At 38.2% G+C, this 23,112-nt stretch overlaps 1 protein-coding gene across 1 annotated transcript in view; it reads left to right on the top strand.

Moving 5' to 3' along the window:
• Positions 1-23,112, top strand: part of LOC140898888 (V-type proton ATPase 116 kDa subunit a 2-like) — a 51,565-nt gene that overhangs the window by 3,181 nt on the left and 25,272 nt on the right. The window contains exons 4-20 of the mRNA XM_073313414.1: positions 1,164-1,359; positions 2,505-2,605; positions 3,134-3,330; positions 3,613-3,736; positions 4,380-4,515; positions 5,589-5,654; positions 7,474-7,602; positions 8,123-8,200; positions 9,166-9,243; positions 9,768-9,879; positions 10,842-10,945; positions 11,493-11,649; positions 12,827-12,952; positions 13,907-13,995; positions 14,829-14,926; positions 19,103-19,249; positions 21,787-21,865. Coding sequence (XP_073169515.1) covers positions 1,164-1,359; positions 2,505-2,605; positions 3,134-3,330; positions 3,613-3,736; positions 4,380-4,515; positions 5,589-5,654; positions 7,474-7,602; positions 8,123-8,200; positions 9,166-9,243; positions 9,768-9,879; positions 10,842-10,945; positions 11,493-11,649; positions 12,827-12,952; positions 13,907-13,995; positions 14,829-14,926; positions 19,103-19,249; positions 21,787-21,865 — 2,017 coding nt within the window. The remainder of the gene's footprint in view (positions 1-1,163; positions 1,360-2,504; positions 2,606-3,133; positions 3,331-3,612; positions 3,737-4,379; positions 4,516-5,588; positions 5,655-7,473; positions 7,603-8,122; positions 8,201-9,165; positions 9,244-9,767; positions 9,880-10,841; positions 10,946-11,492; positions 11,650-12,826; positions 12,953-13,906; positions 13,996-14,828; positions 14,927-19,102; positions 19,250-21,786; positions 21,866-23,112) is intronic.

The following is a 23,112-nucleotide window of genomic DNA, read 5'->3' as shown; positions in this document are numbered from 1 at the left end:
CCATCCAGCCCAGTATCCTGTGTACCGACAGTGGCCAATGCCAGGTGCCCCAGAGGGAGTGAACCTAACAGATTATGATCTAGTGATCTCTCTCCTGCCATCCATCTCCACCCTCTGACAAACAGAGGCTAGGGACACCATTCCTTACCCATCCTGGCTAATAGGCCCTAACCTCCATTAATTTATTCAGTTCTCTTTTAAACCCTGTTATAGTCCTAGCCTTCACAACCTCCTCAGGCAAGAAGTTCCACAGGTTGACTGTGTGCTGAGTGAAGAAGAACTTCCTTTTATTTATTTTAAACCTGCTGCCCATTAATTTCACTTTGTGGTCCCTAGTTGTTATATTATGGGAACAAGTAAATAACTTTTCCTTGTTCACTTTCTCCACACCACTCATGATTTTATATACCTCTATCATATCCCCCCTTAATCTCCTCTTTTCCAAGCTGAAAAGTCCTAGCCTCTTTAATCTCACCTCATATGGGACCCGTTCCAAACCCCTAATCATTTTAGTTGCCCTTTTCTGAACCTTTTCTCATGCCAATATGTCATGGTGGTTGACTGCTGCCTGCCTCTCCAGAAGTAGATGCACTTGCTATCTGTCTGTAGTTTGTGAAGGGGATTGAGATCTTTTGAAAGGTGTTATATAAGAATGAAAGGTGCTACGTAAATGCTAGACTATCACTTTTATTTATTATTATGAATTCTAGAATTTCTGTGGGATACCATGATTTTCATGGCTTGTGGTCATCCAGAAGTGTTTGCTAAGTTGAGGCTTTGATGGACAGCAAAATCAGTCCAAACCACAGCTGGCAGGACTTTATGAGGAACCAAAAATGAATCCTTTTGCTTGTTTTAGGTTTGTGCATGTAAGTTTTGAGGTAGTATAATTCATTTAAGTGTGAGCAAACATCTGTGTAGATATGTTAATAAATTCTGCATACATTTCACAGCTTTGTTTACTTGCAAATCTCAATGCAGACATTTCAAGTTTGTCCCAAAACAAGTATTATTTTTGATACAATAATATACAGAGGCTTCAATTATAACACAGGTAGCAGAAGGGATACACTGTCAATGATGCTTGCCCTGCACAAAGGTGATGCAGGGTACAATCTAGTAAATTTAAAAATAGCTGTCAAACTTTAACTGATGTTTTTCAGAATGTTTCCAAAGTGACTGTAACCTTGATGAGAAACCTGCAATTGTGTTTGTCTAATGCAACTGATTGCTGCATGGAGCCACTTTGCGTTGTTGAGACTCTTCAAGTTTCTGCTTGCCGTGGTTCAAAAACATTGGCAAATCTCCTGATTCAAGCTGAAATATATGCCAACTCTTCCTTTACGGGAAATGTGTCAGGTAAGTGTTTAGGTAGTTAAAAAGAAATCAATATTTTGTCTGGTTCCAGTTTCATTTTTGAATATTTGTATGTCTTCCTTGGCATTTCCCAGTGTGCTAACTCTTGTTGCTCCAAATTTAATTTATTTATAATTTATAGTCAAAGGATTAAATCAAATCAAAACACTCATTAACATCAGTTGCACCAGCCAGCATTGTACCCCATATTTTTGGGGGGCTACAGTTGTGTCTTTTGGGCATTTGCAAAATTGATTTAATAAGGTAATTACAAGCTAAACTCCCTTTGCAGTTCCATTGCTTGTGAGGCAGACTAGTAGTAATTGTTTTATTTTTTTCAATTAATGATCATTATTTTTTTTAAACAGAAGAGAAGTGATGATTAAAATATAGTGATGTGTGTGACGGTGCCCCCCATAGGGGTTTATGGAGATATGCTTATGAATGTATATATGACATAACTAGACTATGTTTAAGCTTTATACAGGGTAAAACGGATTTATTCAGGGTTTGGACCCCATTGGGAGTTGGGCATCTGAGTGTTAAAAACAGGCACACTGCTGCATGCAGCTTTCAGTTAAGCCTACAGCTGTTACAGGATGTGGTTCAGACCTGGGTCTGAGTTTGCAGCAGGCTAGCGGGTCTAGCTCAAACCAAGCAGGGCACTGAAGTCCTTAGCTGACTGGGCAGGAAAGCAGGGACAGAAGTAGTCTGGGAACATCAGATGGTAGCTCCCAGGGGGTTTCTGTGATCCAACCTGTCACAATGTGGATATGTAACATCTAATTTATTTTAGTAGTCACTTTCCATCTGTTCAGTCTTAATGCAAACAGGATTCTTCTAATCTTTTAGGTTAGACATCTGAGATGTGAAGTTGCCTGTTAGAGGGGAGTCCTTAGTGAGTTCGGTTGGGTTGGGTTTGGCCCAAAATGTAAGGTAATTGGAGATAGGGCAGCAATAAAAGAACCTTGGTACTATTTGTCAATATTTTAAAAAATAAAATGTATAAGGTAGGAATTACCTTTAGTGCATACTTTTTCTTTTTCTTTTTTAAAAGAATGTTGTCTCAAATCTGATTAGTGGGACTGCAATGCGAATGAAAATGTTAATTTTATGGCCTAACTTTATTTTATATTACCCTTTTATAGAAAATGCAACCGTCATCCCTAACCAAGTGTTTCAGCCCCTTGGCTCTTGTCCTTGTAACCTGACAGCTGGAATTTGTGATATTCGTTGTTGCTGTGATCTGGTACTTATTATACATATAATTTTTAAGTTATTCCCTTTAAAGTATTATGTTACCAGTACTCTTAGGGAAATACAGCAAAGTCCACTAAAATACCTGAGAAATTATTTGTTAAAATATTGTACATTAGTATCGACTGTCTGTCTTAGAAGAGTAAGTACATAACTTTAAAACACTATAAATAGGGGACTTCACTAGAAGTGTCCCAAGCACTAAATTTCACTGGAAACACTGTTTCTGTTATTGTCCTCTGGTTTTTAATTAATAAATTTTAAAAAGGGAAACTTGATATAGTGAAAACACTTTAAAGGCCATACTCTGCTCAAATGTTATGACTCTGCTAAATGTGTTATGGAATACAACATTTGTGTCAGTATTTCCATTTTAATCTTAACTCTGAGTAGTGCTAGGAGCTCCCTTTTAAATAATCCTGGTATGTATATCATCACAGGCAATGAGAGAGCATCCTTGGTGAAGCAGAAAAAAAGCCCTGTCATGTTAAACAGCTTCCGTTTTCTTTTTTATTTCAAGGAATGCACGCCAGATTTGAAGCAATTGTTCAGTGGATCATGTTTTGCTGGAGTGTTTGGTGGGAATGTAAACCTGCCTTTTGACCAGTTGTGCTCTGTTCAGACAACGAACAGTGCTCCTGACTGGTTTCCCTTCTTGTGTGTACAGACTCCTCTTAACAATTCACCATTTCTTGGCTACTTCTACCATGGGTCTGTGTAAGTTTTAATAAAAAAAAGTCATAGTGAATGTATCGAATAGTTATCATACGCCAAAGAAGTTGTTATACCACTTCTATAATGCGAATAATGTTGTTTACAGGAACTATCCAGAACCAACATTTTAAAATATATGCATTATTTAAGTTTTATAGTGAAATGTAACTGTGTGTATGGATTTAGAGGTAATATGAAAGAGGGAGATTTGAAAGAGATAATGAGTAATTATTTGTATTGGATAGGTGATACACTAATCATTTATTTTTTAACATTTGTTTGCAGTTCTTCATCTCTAGTTTCTTCATTTAAGATTCCTTTGCAAACTGTTCCAGAAAAACCTTTAAGTGGTTACAAACAAGGAGATCCAATTATGACAACAGAGAATGAGTATTTTACAATTCATCAGGTAATAGCTTCATGTTAGCAGTATTTGGGTTTTGTTTTTTCTTTCTTTTCCTTATTTGTCTGTCTCACTGTATAGGAACAAAGACAGATACAAGCAATTCTGTGAGTAGCTGTTTTGAACTGGTGAAATACACTTTTCAACTAGCAGAACATTCACATTAAAAAAAATAATCATCTCTCTACCATCAATATTTTCCCATATAAATTAATATTTTGAATTTAACCAAGAAGAATACACTCAAGAAATATAAACAAATTTGGCATAACTTAACATTTTTAGGGGTTCTTTACATATTTTTGTATTTTTTATAATCCCTGCTCTTTAACTGAAAACTTTATTTTCTATTAGCTCCATCCTCAACTACTCAGGCTTTTTCTAATTTTCTTTACATTTTAGAATTTTCATTTTAGAATCACTGATTGTAGTTGGTCTAGCAAATCACAGTGAAACCTTGAATTATGTTTTAAAATCTGATTTTTTTTAAATATAAATTTTGGTCTAATGGCTTGCTTGTTTTGAGATAAGTGTAGGTGGGCATAGTACAGACACCATGTGCAATGAAATGGCTGTGTGCTTTTTAGCTTGAACAGTAGAACTAGAATAAATTCCATCTTCATATTCTTTTCTTTTGAACTGCATGCAGCGATCCATGGCTGGGCAGTGTGTTGGAAACGCCCCAGTAGCATTCCTTCAGAATTTTGATGTTAAATGTGTTACTAGTCTGTCAGCTTACAAGGAAGGATTGTCTCATAATGTGATGATAAACAGTGGTACTGGAGGTATGTTGTGTTTGCTTTGAGAAAATGTACTGATATTGATTTAAGAATAGATATAGTGATCTTAAAGTCCTAAGACTGATAATATGGTAGCTATTTATGGACAATATGATATCCTATATTGTTTTTGTTATGATCTAACAAAACTTCTCACTTGCAAGGCATTTCAGCCATTCAACTGTTGACTGACTGGTTCTTGTGGCAAGCCTCCTGCTTTAGGGTCCCCAGATTCAGGATATGAGACTTTGAGCTTGGATTATGACTTCCTCAGTTTCCCCTCTCCCACCGAATACAAATTTTGGCCAACAGGGTTTAAATACTAGCCCCCATCGAGAGCATCCCTTTCCTGTATTCAGACTGTTGTAAGAACTTTTTTTCCTCAGCCAAGGGCGGACACTATCCTCCCTTTAGAGTTAGTCATAAGTGGCTTCTCTGTAACACTTTGTTCTCCTAGTGTACGAAGCATTATCTCCTGGGTCTCAGTTATAGAGTTACATTACCCCCTGGCCATTGTGCCAGCATGAGGACAACATATCTTAAGTTGTTTGCCAATGAAATTTCCAAAGTAAGACATTCTCTTTACGCTGTAAAATACTCCCCTCACCTCACTTCTTGTCACACATTGCACTTTTGTGGGAGCATATTAATCCTTCAAAATACCATACATTATCATTTAATAAGAAAGATCTGATTATAATTAGAAAATAGTGTTGGTATCATTACTGCTCTTCTGAAAATGTGTATTTGTACAACTAGAGGCTTAAAGTGTCTGGGCCTAATTCAGTCTTCCTGTTGTACCTGTGTGTCTGAGGGCATTGCTTGGGTCCGTTTTATCGCTCGCATCTTAATACAGCGACTCAGCAAAAATAGCTTATTTTGTTGTGTCATATAAAGCATGCTTTTTCAGAGGAACCTGTTGTGTTGTAATGACTGTCTAGTCTTTTACTTTTGCTTGTTTATTTTCTAACTCATTTTTTTTATAGTTTAATAAATCCTCTACCTTGGATGAGGAAACAGTATGAGGCTGTGTCTCATTTGCTAGTTAGATTTGCTGCATTTACTGTTTTTCTTGTCAGACACCATCCAACAAAATGTGATCTATGGGAGTGTAACTGATGTACGTAACTTCATCACTAAACCAGGTATGTGTCTTTTCTGTACTCATATTATTCTTACCATCCTTAAAGAGACAAGGAGTTGATGATTAAGTTAAGATGTTAAGAGATCTTTGCAATTACCTGAAACTAAAACAAAACAAAACTTAGTGCTATGCAAATTGAAAAATCTTAAAGTCTAATCCATCTCCCTTTGAAGTCTATGTAAAGAAGTCTATTGACTTCAGTGGGAGTTGGATCAGACCTCTAGTCCTTCTATATCTTAGCCAGTAGCAAAAGTAATTGAACAGTTGTAATGGAGTTAAGATGTACGGATTCCTTTGGCTATATTTAAAGTTTACACTCAAGTATAATAGTTGAACCCCACCCACATGCAGATGTATAGATTGGTATTTTGAAAAACCTCCTTTCTCATTAAATGCATCTTACAACCACACCACACGATCCATCGTCTATAGCCAAGCTCTGTGATAAAACCGCATTTGCTCCAACCCCTCAGACAAACACCTACAAGATCTCTATCAAGCATTCTTACAACTACAGTACCCACCTGCGGAAGTGAAGAAACAGATTGATAGAGCCAGAAGAGTTCCCAGAAGTCACCTACTACAGGACAGGCCTAACAAAGAAAATAACAGAACGCCACTAGCCGTCACCTTCAGCCCCCAACTAAAACCCCTCCAACGCATTATTAAGGATCTACAACCTATCCTGAAGGATGACCCAACACTCTCACAAATCTTGGGAGAAAGGCCAGTCCTTGCCTACAGACAGCCCCCCAACCTGAAGCAAATACTCACCAGCAACCACATACCACACAACAGAACCGCTAACCCAGGAACCTATCCTTGCAACAAAGCCCGTTGCCAACTGTGCCCACATATCTATTCAGGGGACACCATCACAGGGCCTAATAACATGAGCCACACTATCAGAGGCTCGTTCACCTGCACATCCACCAATGTGATATATGCCATCATGTGCCAGCAATGCCCGTCTGCCATGTACATTGGTCAGACTGGACAGTCTCTAAGTAAAAGAGTAAATGGACACAAATCAGATGTCAAGAATTATAACATTCATAAACCAGTCGGAGAACATTTCAATCTCTCTGGTCACGCGATTACAGACATGAAAGTTGCTATTTTACAACAAAAAAACTTCAAATCCAGACTCCAGCGAGAAACTGCTGAATTGGAATTCATTTGCAAATTGGATACTATTAATTTAGGCTTAAATAGAGACTGGGAGTGGCTAAGTCATTATGCAAGGTAGCCTATTGCCCCTTGTTTTTTCCTACACCCTCCCCCCCCGCCCCCCCTTAGACGTTCTTGTTAAACCCTGGATTTGTGCTGGAAATGGCCCACCTTGATTATCATACACATTGTAAGGAGAGTGGTCACTTTAGATAAGCTATTACCAGCAGGAGAGGGGGTGGGAGAAGGTATTTTTTCATGCTTTGTGTGTATATAATAAGATCTTCTGCACTTTCCACAGTATGCATCCGATGAAGTGAGCTGTAGCTCACAAAAGCTTATGCTCAAATAAATTGGTTAGTCTCTAAGGTGCCACAAGTACTCCTTTTCTATCTTACAGCCAGTTGATCTGCACTTTCATGTAGAAGATCTCCAGGCTAGAAGAGTGCATCTTAGATGCTCTGCATTGGTATGGTATCATAGTAACTAAACACTAAAACGGAGGTGTTTTTGTTTTTCAGAAAAAGTTAGAATGAAGGCTGTTATAGTTTTTTTTTTTAAATTGCATTTTATAGAAAATCTTCCTTAAGATGTAATGACCTCTTTCATTAGTATGGTTTCCATCAAATGAACTGTTCTTTTCTTTGCAGAAGACATTCAGCATACTGACGTTTTATGTATAAATGTGACCTTTGCAGAATATTATATGTTCATATGGAAAGGCAAGACAATAGAGGAAATAAATGTCACAGTCCTCATTGGAGAACTATGTGATGGAGGTACTATAATGCATCTCTACAAAATAGTTTATTCAGAAATAGTTTTTTTTCTCAGCATAGAAGTTTTGTGAAAAATACTTTTAATCAAACATCAGAAGACAATGCAGTTTGAAATAGAATTTTCCATTGGGCTAAGAAGAGCCAAGTGGTGTGTCTGGTTGGTATATTGTTAGTTTTAGGGTAGTTATTTATTAATCAATGATTGGAGGTTGATATTCTATGTACTGTTTACACAAAAAAAGGCATGTGTCAGTGGCCTGCATTGCTGGATTTGAGAGGCTTCATAGAAGCTGTTAATCAGCTTCTGAAATCCTATATGAGCATGCACAATCCAAGAGCGTGGGTCTACATGGCAGCTGCTGGTTGATGTATATGTTAGTTAACAAGACTTTGGTGACTGTGAGGGTGGGGGGAGAGGGAGTTTAATTGTTGATGCACTTGCTTTTTTACGTAACAAAAGTATTGCAATGGACTACTTTTTTTCTAAGAAATTTCTAAGAAATTTTTTTTCTTTTAATAGAAATACTGACACAGAGATTTTCAGTAAACTTTGTAAGCTTCAATAGTACTAATACAACAGAACTATCTGGGAATCCAGGTAATAATACTCTGTTTTACTTTAGCTTCTGCTGGCTGATTTGGCGGGGGGGAACAACTTTTTTATTGATAGCCATAACCAGTTATGCCCAATTTTATTTTTTATCCCTCTCATTTTCATCTTAATGTTGATAATCACAGCCTCTCCATTTTCTACCCTGCTACTGATAATATTGATGATGCTGAAAAGTATCATCAGATATTGTAGAACTAAAATATTAGGATCTGATCATGAAAACACTAACAGGCATAGTGCTTGCTACTGTAAGTATTCCCATTGAAATGATGCATTAGCAGTTTTCATCCTAATGCTCCCTTGAATGTTGAATTTGAATGTTGCTCTGTGGCTGCATAGGAAGATAGAAGAGAAGAGGCTTTCTTTGCCCTCTTTCCTCTCTTCCATAGTGCAGCCAGCTAACACAAGGTAGAATTTGGCTCTTACTGTTTTCTGAAAGTCGTTAATACTCTTTTGTTTGAAGTGAAACCATTCTTGCTATAATGAAAAGTTCTGTTTAGATGTGAAACTAAGCACCTCATCAGTCAATTAGGGTTTCCCAACACGTTCAGAACTGTAGGAGACAATACTTCTAGCAAAATGAGAAGGCTTCATGATTATACTACTAGGCACTTTTAGACAGTACAGTATTTTACAAACATTAACTAATCCTTACAGCTCTCTTTTGTGAGAGTAACTGAGACTAACTATAATACCTAGCTCTTATACAGTGCTTTTCAGCAGTAGATCTCAAAGCACTTTACAAAGGAGGTCCGTATCATTATCCCCAAGGTCACAGAGTAGTTAGTGAGCCAAGATTAGAATCCAGTAGTTCCTAGCCTTCATTTCTGAACTCAGTTCTCTAGACCATGGCATTTTTAAGAACTTGGGGAGTTTTATGTATTATAAAAATGTTTGTCAGTGCTGATGAATCCTTATAAAACTTTCTCAGTTTCTCTTTCTGTGTTTAGGTTACCAAGTTGGCAAACCTGTTAGAGCCGTAAATATTTCTTCTGAGACTGTTACCATTCTAAAACTTTGGCAGCCAGGTACTACCTTTTGATATGCTGTTTTAATCACAACTTGCAATATAAACCAAAAATACTCTAATTTTATTATGTGTTTTGCTACATCTTTTTTTATTTTGGCCTTCCCAGACTGCTCTGGGTTGCTAATCTAGTGTTTCTTGGAGTTTAGATAAATTTATTATAGAAACTCCAAATACAATGAAATACACATGTATAAATCAGACTTTCCTGTATCATAATTTTATTTTGTATATAGTGCTCTCTTGAATAAAAGACCACTCCTGAAATACTGGAAAAATACACTAACAGGTAATATGAAGTATTGTCATTTATATGGAAGTGCAAGACATACACAATAAAACAAAGTACTGAAGAATCTGTAATTTTTAAGATGCTACAAATGAAAATGGATGGACACTTAAGATAAATAGAATTTTAGTAGTATTTGTTTTAGCATTCTAAATCAAAGTAGCTTTCTACAAATTTGCAAGCTAGAGACTGAAAAGTTTCTATGAGAAACGCAAATAAATGTTTTCATTTTGTAGTTGGCAGTGGTTTGTGTACATCAGCAACTTTCTCACCAGTTCTGTTTGGATTAAATTCACTATCTGGATGCATTTTAGAAGTTAATATTAATGAAGATTGCGGTCAGTTAAGGTGAGGTATATATGGGTTATCCTGTCCTCCCCTCCCCTGTATTCATTTGTGGCTTTAAATATTTATAGAACTCTTATGTTAGTATTCAAAATAAGAAACTGATGCACTTTAACTAATTTGATGATATTATAGTGGTGGGTTTTTGTTTTGACTTACGATAGCCCGTGCTGCAAAACACTTCCCATACAAGCCTCTTATATCCACACATTCATATTTCTCTAATTATGTAACTTTTGTGTTTGAAAATGGCTATTTTTAGTGCCTTTTTAAAGGGGAATTTTTTAGTAGTTTCAGCAAAATCTTTAAAGTAGTTTTGGACTTGGGAGAATGTCAATAAATTTTTCCCCATTTAAAAAAAAGACCTATTTTTTTCACTGGAATAACTCAAATAGCTGAAATTTGTTTAAGAGCATGCACTGAGAATTTTGAAACTTCAAACTACTAATAAATGTCTCGTTAAAATCCCTATAGGCCCCCATTTCTATAATCTCTAAGGACTCCACAAACTTGAATGTATTTATCCTCACAACATTGCTAGGGCAATGCTTTTATCCCCATTTTACCGATGGGAAACGGAAGCACACAGGAAATCTGTGAGAGAGTTGGGAATCAAACCTAGGTCTCCAAAGTCCCACGCTAGTGTTTGAAGCATTGGACTGGCCTTCCTCTCTAGGGATGGGTACTTAATGACAACAAATGCTGAATACCCTTGTTTTACATCTCATCCACAAAATGGCCCCTCCAGTAGCATAGCAATCCATTTTATTATGCCTGGGCATGGAGTTTACTGGTTCAAAAGGAAGTGTGTCACCTTACTGAGTCATCCACATCAATTCCAGCAGCACTTGGGTTTTCATATTGGATCTCCTGTACAAGTACTGACAAGATCTAATAAAATCACAGCCCAGAGTGGTATAGATATAGGTTTATTTGTAATGTATTACAACATGAGTGTTTTGCAGGGAGGATGTAACTGACAGACTTAATTCATTAATACAAGCTACTCATGTTGGGAAGAGAGGCAACTCAAGTTACAGTGATCTAAATGATTTGGTGGAAATAATACGTAAGTCAAAGCTTCATCTGTATTTTAGATTAATATAGATTTTAGTTTTACTTTACAATATGATTAGAAAATTTTAGTTTCTCTTATAAAACCATAGTAAAGGTGTATGGTAACAGTGTTTTAATGTCAAATTATGAGAAATCCTCTTAAATTGGTTAGTCTCTAAGGTGCCACAAGTACTCCTTTTCTTTTTGCGAATACAGACTTAACACGGCTGTTACTCTGAAACCTCTTCTTCTGTGTATATGCAATACCATTCCCCCAATCCCCCCACAAATTAAATATAAATACTGATACTCTGAACATTTTTTATGACAATGAGGAAATAAAAATGTCAATTTATGTCATGTGTACAGTTTGACAGTAAAAATAAAATTTTATCAATCTCAGTATTTCATGTGGAACCTCTCTTTTCTCCAAGGAAGAAAAGACATTTTTGTTTTATTCCTATGCAGTTTTTATTAGTATCTCACTGTATCGTGATAATGTTTAAAATATGTTTTTAATATATATTTTTTTCAAATCTAAACTCTGTTTTCCTGAATAGGTTTAGATCCACCTAATTCTAGTGCAAATGCAAGTGCTGGAAATTTGAACGGCATCTGCTCAGATATTCCTGCTAACCTGAATATTCACATAATCACTGCTGTCGTGGGTGCAGTAGAAGGGATTGCACAGGAAGAGATACTCGGTGTACAGATCAGGTACAACAGAATCATGGCACTTGTTATATTTGGTGAATATTGTGTTCAAGTATAGTTGGACACTGTTGGGTAAATGAAGCCAAAAATATGTAGTTTAAAAAAAAAGTTGCTTACAGGTTTTTCATGATTATCTAGGGTTTTGCTTGGGTTTCTTCTCCGCAGTGTTTGCAACCCAAATCCAGCTGCTCTAGTCCATAATCACTTTCACTTTCTGGTTAGCTTGTTTTCCTTTCCAAGGTAAGATGTGCAAAAAGTAAATTATTGGTGAAAGATAAAATAGACTTATTAAAACTGAAACAATTTTAAAAAAGTCTCCTCCAATGTTGCTAGCAACAGCAGTAAGGAAATGTATTATTTTAACCTGAAAGTCTCTCTTTTATTAGCCACCATGTTTCTCTCTGCTTGTAAATAACTTTGTTACTTGTGTAGTTTCACTTGACACACACATAAGTAGCAAGCTATATATTTGAAAGCATAAGTGGAAAAATTCCAGAAGAAAATAACCCAAAACTCATAAGTTTCAAGTGTCAAAAGCTCACGTTAGCAGTAAGTTTTATACATTCCATCTCATTAGATGTAGATAATATAAACCTTTATAGGTAAAATTTTCTATTTTGTGTATGCCAAAGTTGTGTCAGCAAAAAAGCAAAACAAAACAAAAACATTTACCCACTGTCCATGCAAAATGAGCATTTGTTTGGACTGGCAAATGTGCATTGTTGCTTAGGGATCTTACCTGACTGCTATTCTGAGTACTGGTCATAGCTCTGATACTGACTGGCTGGGTTACCCAGGGCAAGCCACTTAACTTCTCTGCAATTCAATTTACTGCTAGGTAACATTGGCATGATACTTACCTGAATCACAGTGTGATGTGAGGCTTCCATCAATGTTTATTAAATGCTTTGTTAGCCATGATGAAAAGACAATATAAAAGTGAAAAGCATTTGTATTAAACTCAGTGTATTGAAATTTTAATTAGGATCGAGGAGAATGATATTGCCCAGCTCTGATTAAAATAGAGAATAACTAGTAAAATTATGAAAGTGCAGTGCAAGAATACAGCAACAGGTACACTGTAAATATTATTAAAAAACCCTTTATAAGATATTCTCTTTGATATCCATTTGATATTTCCCATATAAATTACACTGATTGTATGTTTATTTTCTTTCAGTTTTTCAACAGTGATATGGCAATTCCAATGTGGGATTATCTGCGAAAATAAGTCCAGTTCTCTTCCTATCACTTCTTCAGTCCAATTTATTAAAGTACCAGCTCAACCACCCATTCCAATGACGAGGTAACTTTTTATAGAAAGCAGATATCTATCATCAACTATGAAGAAATACCAAATTAAAATAGCAATAATAAAATAGTAAATTTGGTTTGCCAGAAAATAGTCATTAGGTTTGAGGCTTGGTTAGACTGCACTGAATCACAGATCTTCTACCAGTTCAGTGTCTGTTTCTGTAAAGTGTCTTAAATCCCACTAAATCAGAGGAATCTCAGTGAGAGTTGAAGGGTACTCTGCATCTCGGCCTCATCCTGCGATGTTTACTCGTGTGACAAGTCCCTCAGTAGAATTATTTGTGAGATTCACTTAAATGGATAACGGGTGCTGGATCAGCCCCTAAACTGACACTTGCCTTGTAGGTACATTCAAACAATTGTTGTTATTTCTAAAGCATAGTATTTGTTCTTTTGCTACTAGAACCGTAGAATTATGTATGGAAAGGTCTGTTAGGTCAGCCCCAGCAAGGCAAGCTTGTTTCCTATAGTAAACTTTATATTGCTTTGTCCAGTCTAGTTTTAAGTTTCTCAAGAGATGAGACTTTCTTTCAGGAAACTATGTTATGGACTAAAAATTCTTACCATAAATAAGTTTTTTTTTTTTCCATTATATTCAACCTAAATTTTCCTATCTCAGTTTCATCCCAGTTCTTCTGGTTTAAAACCCTGGTACTACCCCCAAAAGAATCCTCTTCCTTGGTGTAAACCTGTGCTCATCAGAAGAAGGAACATTCCCTTAAATCATCCCATGGCTAAAAATGAGAGATTGATTGATTAGAAAGGAAGTCGTCAGGTTAATGCTCCTGTTTTAATTGATCTTTCATGCAAAAATAATTTAATAAAGAAACAGCTGCAAGATTATTTACTCCAAACATCTTTCTAATTTGTTTTTCCCTGCATTTGCACTGGCGACTGGTTGTACCATAGTTGCAATTTAAGGTTTTTTTTAAAATTGTGTTTGTAGATTTCAGATGAACTATACAGAATACGACTGCAATCGAAATGAAGTTTGCTGGCCACAACTCTTTTATCCATTGACGTGGTATTACACAGGTAAAAAAGTAGTGTGTGTGGAGTACAATGTATTATCAAGATTATCAGTAAAATTACATGATGCTTTGTAATATGGAAGTGAAGTCTTCCTGTCTTTTGGAAATTGTGAGCTGCAAAGTATGTTTGTTTATTAAATTGTTCTTTACTGTCCATGACTGGATTTATATTGTATCTTGGCAGATAAGTGGGGAAAAAATGAAGAATAGTTACCAGACTCAGTACTTTGTCAGTTCTCTTGAGGTTTTATTGCTATTTTTATAATGTTGTTTTAGGGAGAGTAAGGTTCTTTTTTTAGCCCCTTTCAAAACTCTCTATCTCCCATTCTGTTTACTTTTCTTTCTGGCCAACCTACTTTATAAGACGAATGCATGGCTTGCTCTATAATATTGGCCTATTAGTCTGTCAAGTTCTGTATTATGCCTTTGCCTGTAGCATTTGGCAACTTTCAGCTAATTGAGTTAGGAACTCCTGTACTCCAGTCCAAGCTTTGCCATTCGTAAATCAGTTAACTTTTCAGTTTTTCCATTTGTAAAAGATGAGTATGATCTGATTATTGGGGGGTTGTGAGGATTAAATAGCTGATGTTTGTAAAGCACACTAAGGCACTGCTCCTGCAATGAGAACTGCAAGGGTACAGAGGACTGCCCCTACTGTTCTCAGCACGAGGTTGAGGCCTCAAGTTATTCTGTACTACATTATTTTATTTAGGTCCATGTTCAGTTGTAGTCTGTAGCTTTTTATCTTTGCCTGATTTTTAATTCAATATAAAAATAAAACTTTAGGGCCAGGGTTTTCATATCCTTATATTTATTTAGATTTTTGTTTTCTTTCAGGAGAACCATACTCTCAGTGTCTTGCAAAAGGCTTGATACTGGCATTTTTCTTTCTACTCGCAGTTGTTCTGAATAATCCTTGGAGCAGAACCCTTAAAGTGTGAAATAATACTACAGTTTAAAATTTGAGAGTATAAAGAGAACCATTTTATTAATGCATTTTTTTACACTTTTGTATTCAACCAATGTTTCGATAAGTAGTACTTTTATTATAAAGCTTTTGAAAAAAGTAATTTCTGGATTTTGTGTATTTTTATATAAATACTCAGAGATGTAAAATTAATGTGTGTTCTATATAGAATATGGTTGTATTAGGTTTTTAAAAAAAGATAATCTGTTAATGGCTAGATCCTGTAAATGGATCTGCCAGAGTGCATTCCTGTTACATTGATTTTTGAGGTGCACTGCATGGGTTCAGAAATGTACTTGGGTGGATTCATACCTAAACTGTAAGACATTTGAGTATTTACCAACAAAAGATATAAACTTCAGTTAATGATTAATTCAAGCACACAACTAGTGTTCTCTAAGCAATTTAAGACTGAGCTTTACAGTTAATTTAGGTTTTCCATTTTGCTGGATCACTCTGGAAAGAAATAATTTGGAATAGTAGCAATAATCACAATGGAGTTGGTTTCCCATTTTAAAAAGCATCATCTAAAAAGTTGCTATAAATGCCTTATTTGACTTCAGTAGTAGTCACTGTGTTTATTTTCATTTGTGATGCTAATTGTTGTTTAAAAATATATCTGCAAAGGAAAACAATTTCTCCTTCTGTACGTGTTAACAAGAAGTTATGTTTTAAAGAAAAGAATTGGCTGTTTTAATTTTTCTTAAGATCAAGTCTTGCCTTCCTTGCTTTTGCTGGATGGCTCTGTGCATAACTAGTGTGGGAATGTGATGTTCTCAACTTGCCCAGGACTGAGAGTCACCTTTACCCCACTGCCTCCAGGGAGAGAGAGACTTGCTTGTGCTTAACTGGGGGTCAGTGCCTTGACACCACCAGTCTGTTAGTCATCCGGAGAATCTTCTCGGAGTCATACTAGCCCTTACTCTTTTTTACAGGTTAACCTTGGTGCATTCCAGTTCTCAAGCCCCTCTGAAGAGTTCCCATGTAGTGTTCAGCCCTTTATACACTGAATACTCGCAGGGAACAGTATACACACCAGCTTCAATGATTCAACTCAGGATCCACTCCTTGTACAATACCTCAGCACTGAGATATATTTGTAGTGAAAACAATTATAAGTTTATTATCAAAGATCAAGATTCAAGAAATTTTGAGTAAGGATAATGGAAACAGAAGGGTTACATATAAAACAAAATTAATACATGATTTCTAGAGACTAGACTTAAAGGCTAAAATCTTGGCTAGAAGAGTTTTCTTATCCAAAACTTTTTGCAGACATAAATTCAACCTTTTTCCCCCCTTCACAGGTGACCGCTTTACAAAAATATGTATGTTCTGTATGTTGTGGTTTGAAGTAGATACATTTAGAAATATGCAGTTACTGCATAAAAGTAGGAATTAAGTTTAGATTTTTTTTTTAAAGTGAGATACATTAAAAATTGCCAGGAACAAGCCTATTTTACTGACCAAAGGCGCCATCTAGCCTGGTATCTTGTCTTAAACAGTGGCCTAACACCAGTGCTGCAGCAGGTGACTCACCTCTGCACAATCCACGTGGCCAATTATGCACTACACTGCCTGAGAATGGAGTGGTGGGTGGTAGTTCCAACTGATTACCTGCCTTGAATAAAGATTAATAGATCTTGTAACTTTTAGTCTATTTTTTACTCATTAATTAAAACTGATCTCTTTAGTTTAGTATCTTGTAACTTTGTGTTCTATAGGATAGTTATGAGGTATATAAAGCATGTATTTCCTTTTATCCATTTTAAATTTAAGTGCTCTTATATTGTGGGACAAGGTAAAAAATAACAGCTTACTTGTCTCATCTATCTATCTAAAAGTACATAGTCTTTATAATTTCTCCCCACTCTTTCTAAGCAAAAATATTTTGCTCTTCTAAATCTGTTCTTGTATGGAAGTTTTGCCCTCTGTCATAGCTACTCGATCACTTTAGAGGCAGAGTTGGGGGCATCTGTCTCATGCTTGGACAATTTGAATGAGATTTCAAAGAGAAATGATTGAGTAAAGGGTATGACTGTAAATGTCTCATGAATAATAGTAATTCCCATTAAAACGCATGGCTCTTAGTCTCATTTTCATAAGGGAGAAGCTTTAAAAATGACTGAATTTTCCCAGTTAAGGAGTTTCCTTACTTCCAATGGATGAGACTTAGAGCAGGCCTGAGACGTAAAGACAATCCAAGATTATGAGGAAAGAAGGGGACAGTTTACTTCTTTGCTGCTGAAGCAGATTTTATGTCCTTGCCTATCCCCTCCAAAGGGCCTGGGGATTTATTTTAATGCTAGTTTCAAAGTCCTCCCCTTTGGGGTGAAGGAAAGTGTTTTGTAGTTTGCTGAGTACTGGATCCATTTGTCCTATGCTTGGGGATGAATCATGCCTACAACCATCCCTGATTTACATTTTGCAAAACCCAAAGCTGCCCAATGAGGGGGAGGGGTTAGATAAAATGTGACCCAGATGGGAACTGCCTCTGGGTCTGGTGAAACTTTCCATGTCGGTGGTCTCAATTGAGGGTGCCTTTAGTAGGGAGAAAAGGTGTGCTCTTACCAACATCCACATACCACACAACAGAACCACTAACTCAGGAACCTATCCTTGCAACAAAGCCCGTTGCTAACTGTGCCTACATATCTATTCAGGGGACACCATCACAGGGCCTAATAACATCAGCCACACTATCAGAGGCTCGTTCACCTGCACATCCACCAATGTGATATATGCCATCATGTGCCAGCAATGCCCCTCTGCCATGTACATTGGTCAAACTGGACAGTCTCTACGTAAAAGAATAAATGGACACAAATCAGATGTCAAGAATTATAACATTCATAAACCAGTCAGAGAACACTTCAATCTCTCTGGTCACGCAAGCACAGACATGAAGGTTGTTATCTTAAAACAAAAAAACTTCAAATCCAGACTCCAGCGAGAAACTGCTGAATTGGAATTCATTTGCAAATTGGAAAATATTAAATTAGGCTTAAATAGAGACTGGGAGTGGCTAAGTCATTATGCAAGGTAGCCTATTTCCCCTTGTTTTTTCCTACCCCCCCCCCCCCCCCCCGACGTTCTGGTTAAACTTGGATTTATGCTGGAAAAGGCCCACCTTGATTATTATACACATTGTAAGGAGAGTGGTCAGTCTGGACCAGCAGGAGAGTGAGTTTGGGGGTGGGAGGGGGGGTGAGAAAACCTGGATTTGTGCTGGAAATGGCCCAACTTGATTATCATACACATTGTAAGGAGAGTGGTCACTTTAGATAAGCTATTACCAGCAGGAGAGTGGGGTGGGAGGAGGTATTTTTTCATGCTTTGTGTGTATATAAAAAGATCTTCTACACTTTCCACAGTACGCATCCGATGAAGTGAGCTGTAGCTCACGAAAGCTCATGCTCAGATAAATTGGTTAGTCTCTAAGGTGCCACAAGTACTCCTTTTCTTTTTGCAAATACAGACTAACACGGCTGCTACTCTGAAACCTGTCTTAACTCGAGGTAACTCATACAAGGTAAACACCTAGCGAAGACAGGATAGTTTGTAGTTTTCACACAAGTTAGCAGGCTCTACAGTTTTTAAGGCTCTCTGCCAAAATCTTTGGGGTTTTATGAGATAACTGACCCGGCTCAGCTGTGTGGCTGTAAATCCTGAGAGGAGACAAGGCTCAGTAGTTTATCAGGCTCTAGCTAAGGGCCATCAACCCCATGCGCCGAACGAGACCGCCCTCAGCTCTGCCGGAGCCCCGGCCCGGCGTGCGCCCCCGCAGGCAGCCCGCTGGGCCGCTCTCCCGAGCCCTGCTGCTCCGAGAGGCGCCTGCGGCCTAGCTCCGCGCCCTGGCCCCTTTCCCGGCGCGCTCTGCCGCTCGAGCCGGGGGCGGGGCGGGGCGGAGCGGAGCGGAGGAGCGCACGGCTCGCCGCAGCCCGGCCGGCGGTTCCGCGGCCTGCTGAGGAGACGGGTTAGACACCGGCAGCGCCTGGAGTTGTTGCTCGCGGACGCTGGAGCTGAGCTCCCCCCATGGCCCCGGGGAGGGGAGAGCCCGCCGGGCCCCGCGGGAGGCGGTCGCGATACAGGGCCCGGTGACCCTCGTCAGCCCGCTTGGCGTGTGGGTGCCGGGTGACCACAGCCTCCACCCCACTGCGGCCCAGGGCTCATCATGGGCTCCCTGTTCCGCAGCGAGAGTATGTGCCTGGCCCAGCTCTTCCTGCAGGCGGGCTCGGCCTATGAGTGCCTCAGCGAGCTGGGCGAGAGGGGCCTGGCCGAGTTCAGAGACGTGAGTATGGGGGGGCTTCCTGCCCCATCTGCTCCGCCCGAGACACCCCCCGATTCCTCCTCCTGCCCCATCCACTTCGAGCCTCCCCACCCAACTCCTGTCCCCTTCCTTCTCCTGCCCCATCCCCTCTCTGCGAGACTCCGCCATCCCCTTTCCCTTTAGCCTCCCCGCCCAACTCCTGCCTCTAGTTCCCCCCTTCTTTCTCCTGCCTCATCCCCTTCCCCCTGAGACTCCCCTCCTGACTCCTGCCCCATTCAGCCCCCAGATTCCTCTTCCTACCCCATCTTCCCCCCCCCGAGATTCCCCCATCCCCTCACCCTGAGACTCTCCTCCTGACTCCCCACTATTCCTTCTCTTGCCCCATCCCCTTGATTTTTGTAATCGGATCTAGGTGGTTGAACCCACACATCCATGTGGAGCCTCCTTTGACTTCAGTCTTGGAGTATATGGTCTCAATTATTATGCCTGCACATCCAAGTGGTAGGCCAGTGGAAGTATCTAAACTGTTTAAAAAGATGCAGAGTTCATTTTCTGATCACATCAATCTTCCTGACTCTCTTTTTCTGGCAGTTTTAAAGCATACCTGTTTCTGGAGGTATAGGCAGAATAAGTACTCCTTTTCTTTTTTCCTTAGTAGGTGAAACCAAGTCCCTGTCTAATGTAAAATAGGGGTGGTCAATAGCTATTTGTTGTTTGTGTGATTCGTTGGGATTATCTGGGTGATCTCTGCTTACTGGCTGAAACTTCAGAATTTCTTCCAACTTCCTTTCAGATGTTTTAATTAGAAGTAACTTCTGAAGGGAAACTGGAAAGTAAGTATGGTAGATTAGAAGAAATGATTGTTAAAAATAATAATTAACACTAAAACTGTGTTTAAAGACAATTTATGTCCTGTTGTCCAAACACCATTTTAGGGTCTGATTCTGCAACTCTTGCTTTTGTGAGTAGTACCATTTGAAGTCAATGGGATTAATCCTGAAAGGACTGCTTGCATGATTAAGGGTATTATTGTCAGTGCTGCAGAGAAAAGGAAAATAGTGGAATATACTATACATACATATTTTCAAGCTGATAATACAAAAACCATGATGAAAATTCCCTAAAGTTGAATACACATTCATGAACACTGCACATACAATTTATGACATTGGGAGAGTCGCTTTGTAGTAAAATGAAATTTTTGTACTTGAATTCACTTTCAGATTTCACTGAAGTTCAGTGACAAAGCTCCCATTCACTGCAGTGGGTGAAGGATTGAATCCTAAATCTGTGTCTTTAATTTGGAGTCATAAGGGCACTACATTTAAAATAAAATAAAATAAAAATAAAATTGGAATGGTTTCTCTATGGGATGTAATTATTTTTACAGTTTGCTGAAAAAGAGGCAGAAGGTTTTGATCTGTTTTAATTGAATTTGTTGTCTGAAATCCCTTTACATCTTCCTAAATGAAGAGTTTCAGAGTAACAGCCGTGTTAGTCTGTATTTGCAAAAAGAAAAGGAGTACTTGTGGCACCTTAGAGACTAACCAATTTATTTGAGCATAAGCTTTCGTGAGCTACAGCTCACTTCATCAGTGAGCTGTAGCTCACGAAAGCTTATGCTCAAATAAATTGGTTAGTCTCTAAGGTGCCACAAGTACTTCTTTTCTTTTTTCTAAATGAAGAGGAGCACCTGCTGGGAGGAGTTACCTTTTGTTCAGCACAGATGTGGTTCTGATTCCAGGCTACTCAGTTTTAGTATCACAGCAACAGACTTCAGCTGAAACAGTGCTGGTTGACATTTATAAGCCCTAATCCTGCAAACTCTTACACATGTTATTAGGTTTCAGAGTAGCAGCTGTGTTGGTCTGTATTCGCAAAAAGAAAAGGAGTAATTGTGGCACCTTAGAGACTAACCAATTTATTTGAGCATAAGCTTTTGTGAGCTACAGGTCACTTCATCGGATACATTCAGTGGAAAATACAGCGGGGAGATTTATATACACACAGAACATGAAAAAATAGGTGTTATCATACACACTATAAGGAGAGTGATCACTTAAGATGAGCTGTTACCAGCGGGGAAAGAAAACCTTTTGTAGTGATAATCAAGGTGGGCCATTTCCAGCAGTTAACAAGAACGTCTGAGGAACAGTGGGGGCACTGTGCCCCCCCCCGTGCCGCTCTCCCGCTGGTAATAGCTCATCTTAAGCGATCACTCTCCTTACAGTGTGTATGATAACACCCATTTTTTCATGTTCTGTGTGTATATAAATCTCCCCGCTGTATTTTCCGCTGAATGCATCTGATGAAGTGAGCTGTAGCTCATGAAAGCTCATGCTCAAATAAATTGGTTAGTCTCTAAGGTGCCACAAGTCCTCCTTTTCTTTTTACATGTTTTTAGTTTCACTGAGTCCATTTAGACTGTTCATGTTTGTAAAATTGTTGAGCACAAGTGTTTGTAAGATTGGGGTTCTAAAGTCGATGAACCAGTTGTGTTTGGAGAAATTACTGCTTAGATAAATATTTAGTGAGTATTTTTTCTCCTTCACCCTCAGCTCAACCCCAGTGTAAGTGTATTTCAGAGAAAATTTGTGGGTGAAGTGAAGAAGTGTGAAGAAATGGAAAGGATACTTGGTAAGCTTTGTTGTAATATTTTTCTTTCTCTAAACTAATCTCTTAAGCGATGTCATTACTTAATTAAAGTTTACACAATCAGAGTACTACTACATTGGAGATCTTATTTATCTGTGTTCTTTTATTATGCTGATCAGAACAGAATCTGAGCACTTTGAAATCTGAGACTTTCTTTTACATATTCTATAGAGTCTAGGATGTTTAGAAATTTGGGAGTCAGTGATTAGGTCACTGTTCTGAGAGTGAAAACAAATAGATGTTTCTTAGCCTGAGTGTATGCTACGAGGACACAGCTACTGTGCTACAGCTGTGCCACTGAAGTGTATCACATTAGATGCTTCCTAAATGGGCAGAAGGGTTTTTCCCATTGGTGTGGTTAATCTCTCTCTCTGAGAGATCAACAGAAGCTTTCTTCTGTCGACTGAGATGCATCTACATTGGGGGTTAGGTCAACCTACGTACGTTGCTCAGGGTTTGAAATTTTTTACTGGCCTGAGTAACATAGTTAGGTCAACCTAATTTTTAGGTGTTGACCAGGCCTTGTTTTGATATTGACACTTTGTGTTACCTTGTGCAAGTCACTTAACCTCTCTGTGCCTCCATTTGTCCAGCTGTAAAATGAGTTTAGTGATGTCTGTTTACCTTTGTAAAACATTATTTAAGTGCCCAGTAAATATTTTTAATAAAAAACTTCAGGTGTAGAAGAGTTACTAAACACTATTGCTGATAAATTACTGCAACTGTTTCAACATAAATTCTGTTTAAAATTCTGGTTAGGAAAATGGAACTTTCTCTCTAGAATGAATTCCTTAGGAATTAAGTATATTAGTGCACAAGGTGACCTTCAGCTATTGAACTTTCAAGCAGTCCTGAAAAATAGCCTTCTGTGCCCATAATTACATTCACATGCTAGTAGATTAGTGGTAATTAGATTTTTTTAATTGCATTTCAACTTGCTTCCATATGTTGTTGGAAAAATATCGTAAATTCTCTTTATGGAAATGTTTTTGGTACCCTCTTATGAGCTATTTGTTTAGGTCATGTAAAACCCACATCCTTTTCATACTCTTAGCAGCTGTCTCAGCTCTTCCATTGCTCTGCATGTGTTGCATTTATTGTCAAGGCTACCCTTGCCCCCTGCTTTGAAGAATCTTTATTGCACACGTGGATCAGTGAGCAGGACATCAGTTTTTGCAGAAGACATGAATAGGGGAAGGAAGTCACTTGAAGAGGTATCATGAAATGTT

The sequence above is a fragment of the Lepidochelys kempii genome, chromosome 15, assembly GCF_965140265.1.
Source record: "Lepidochelys kempii isolate rLepKem1 chromosome 15, rLepKem1.hap2, whole genome shotgun sequence".
Lineage (NCBI taxonomy): Eukaryota > Metazoa > Chordata > Testudines > Cheloniidae > Lepidochelys > Lepidochelys kempii.
The sequence above is the reverse complement of the archived record's forward strand: the minus strand, read 5'-3'. Positions and strand labels throughout refer to the sequence as shown.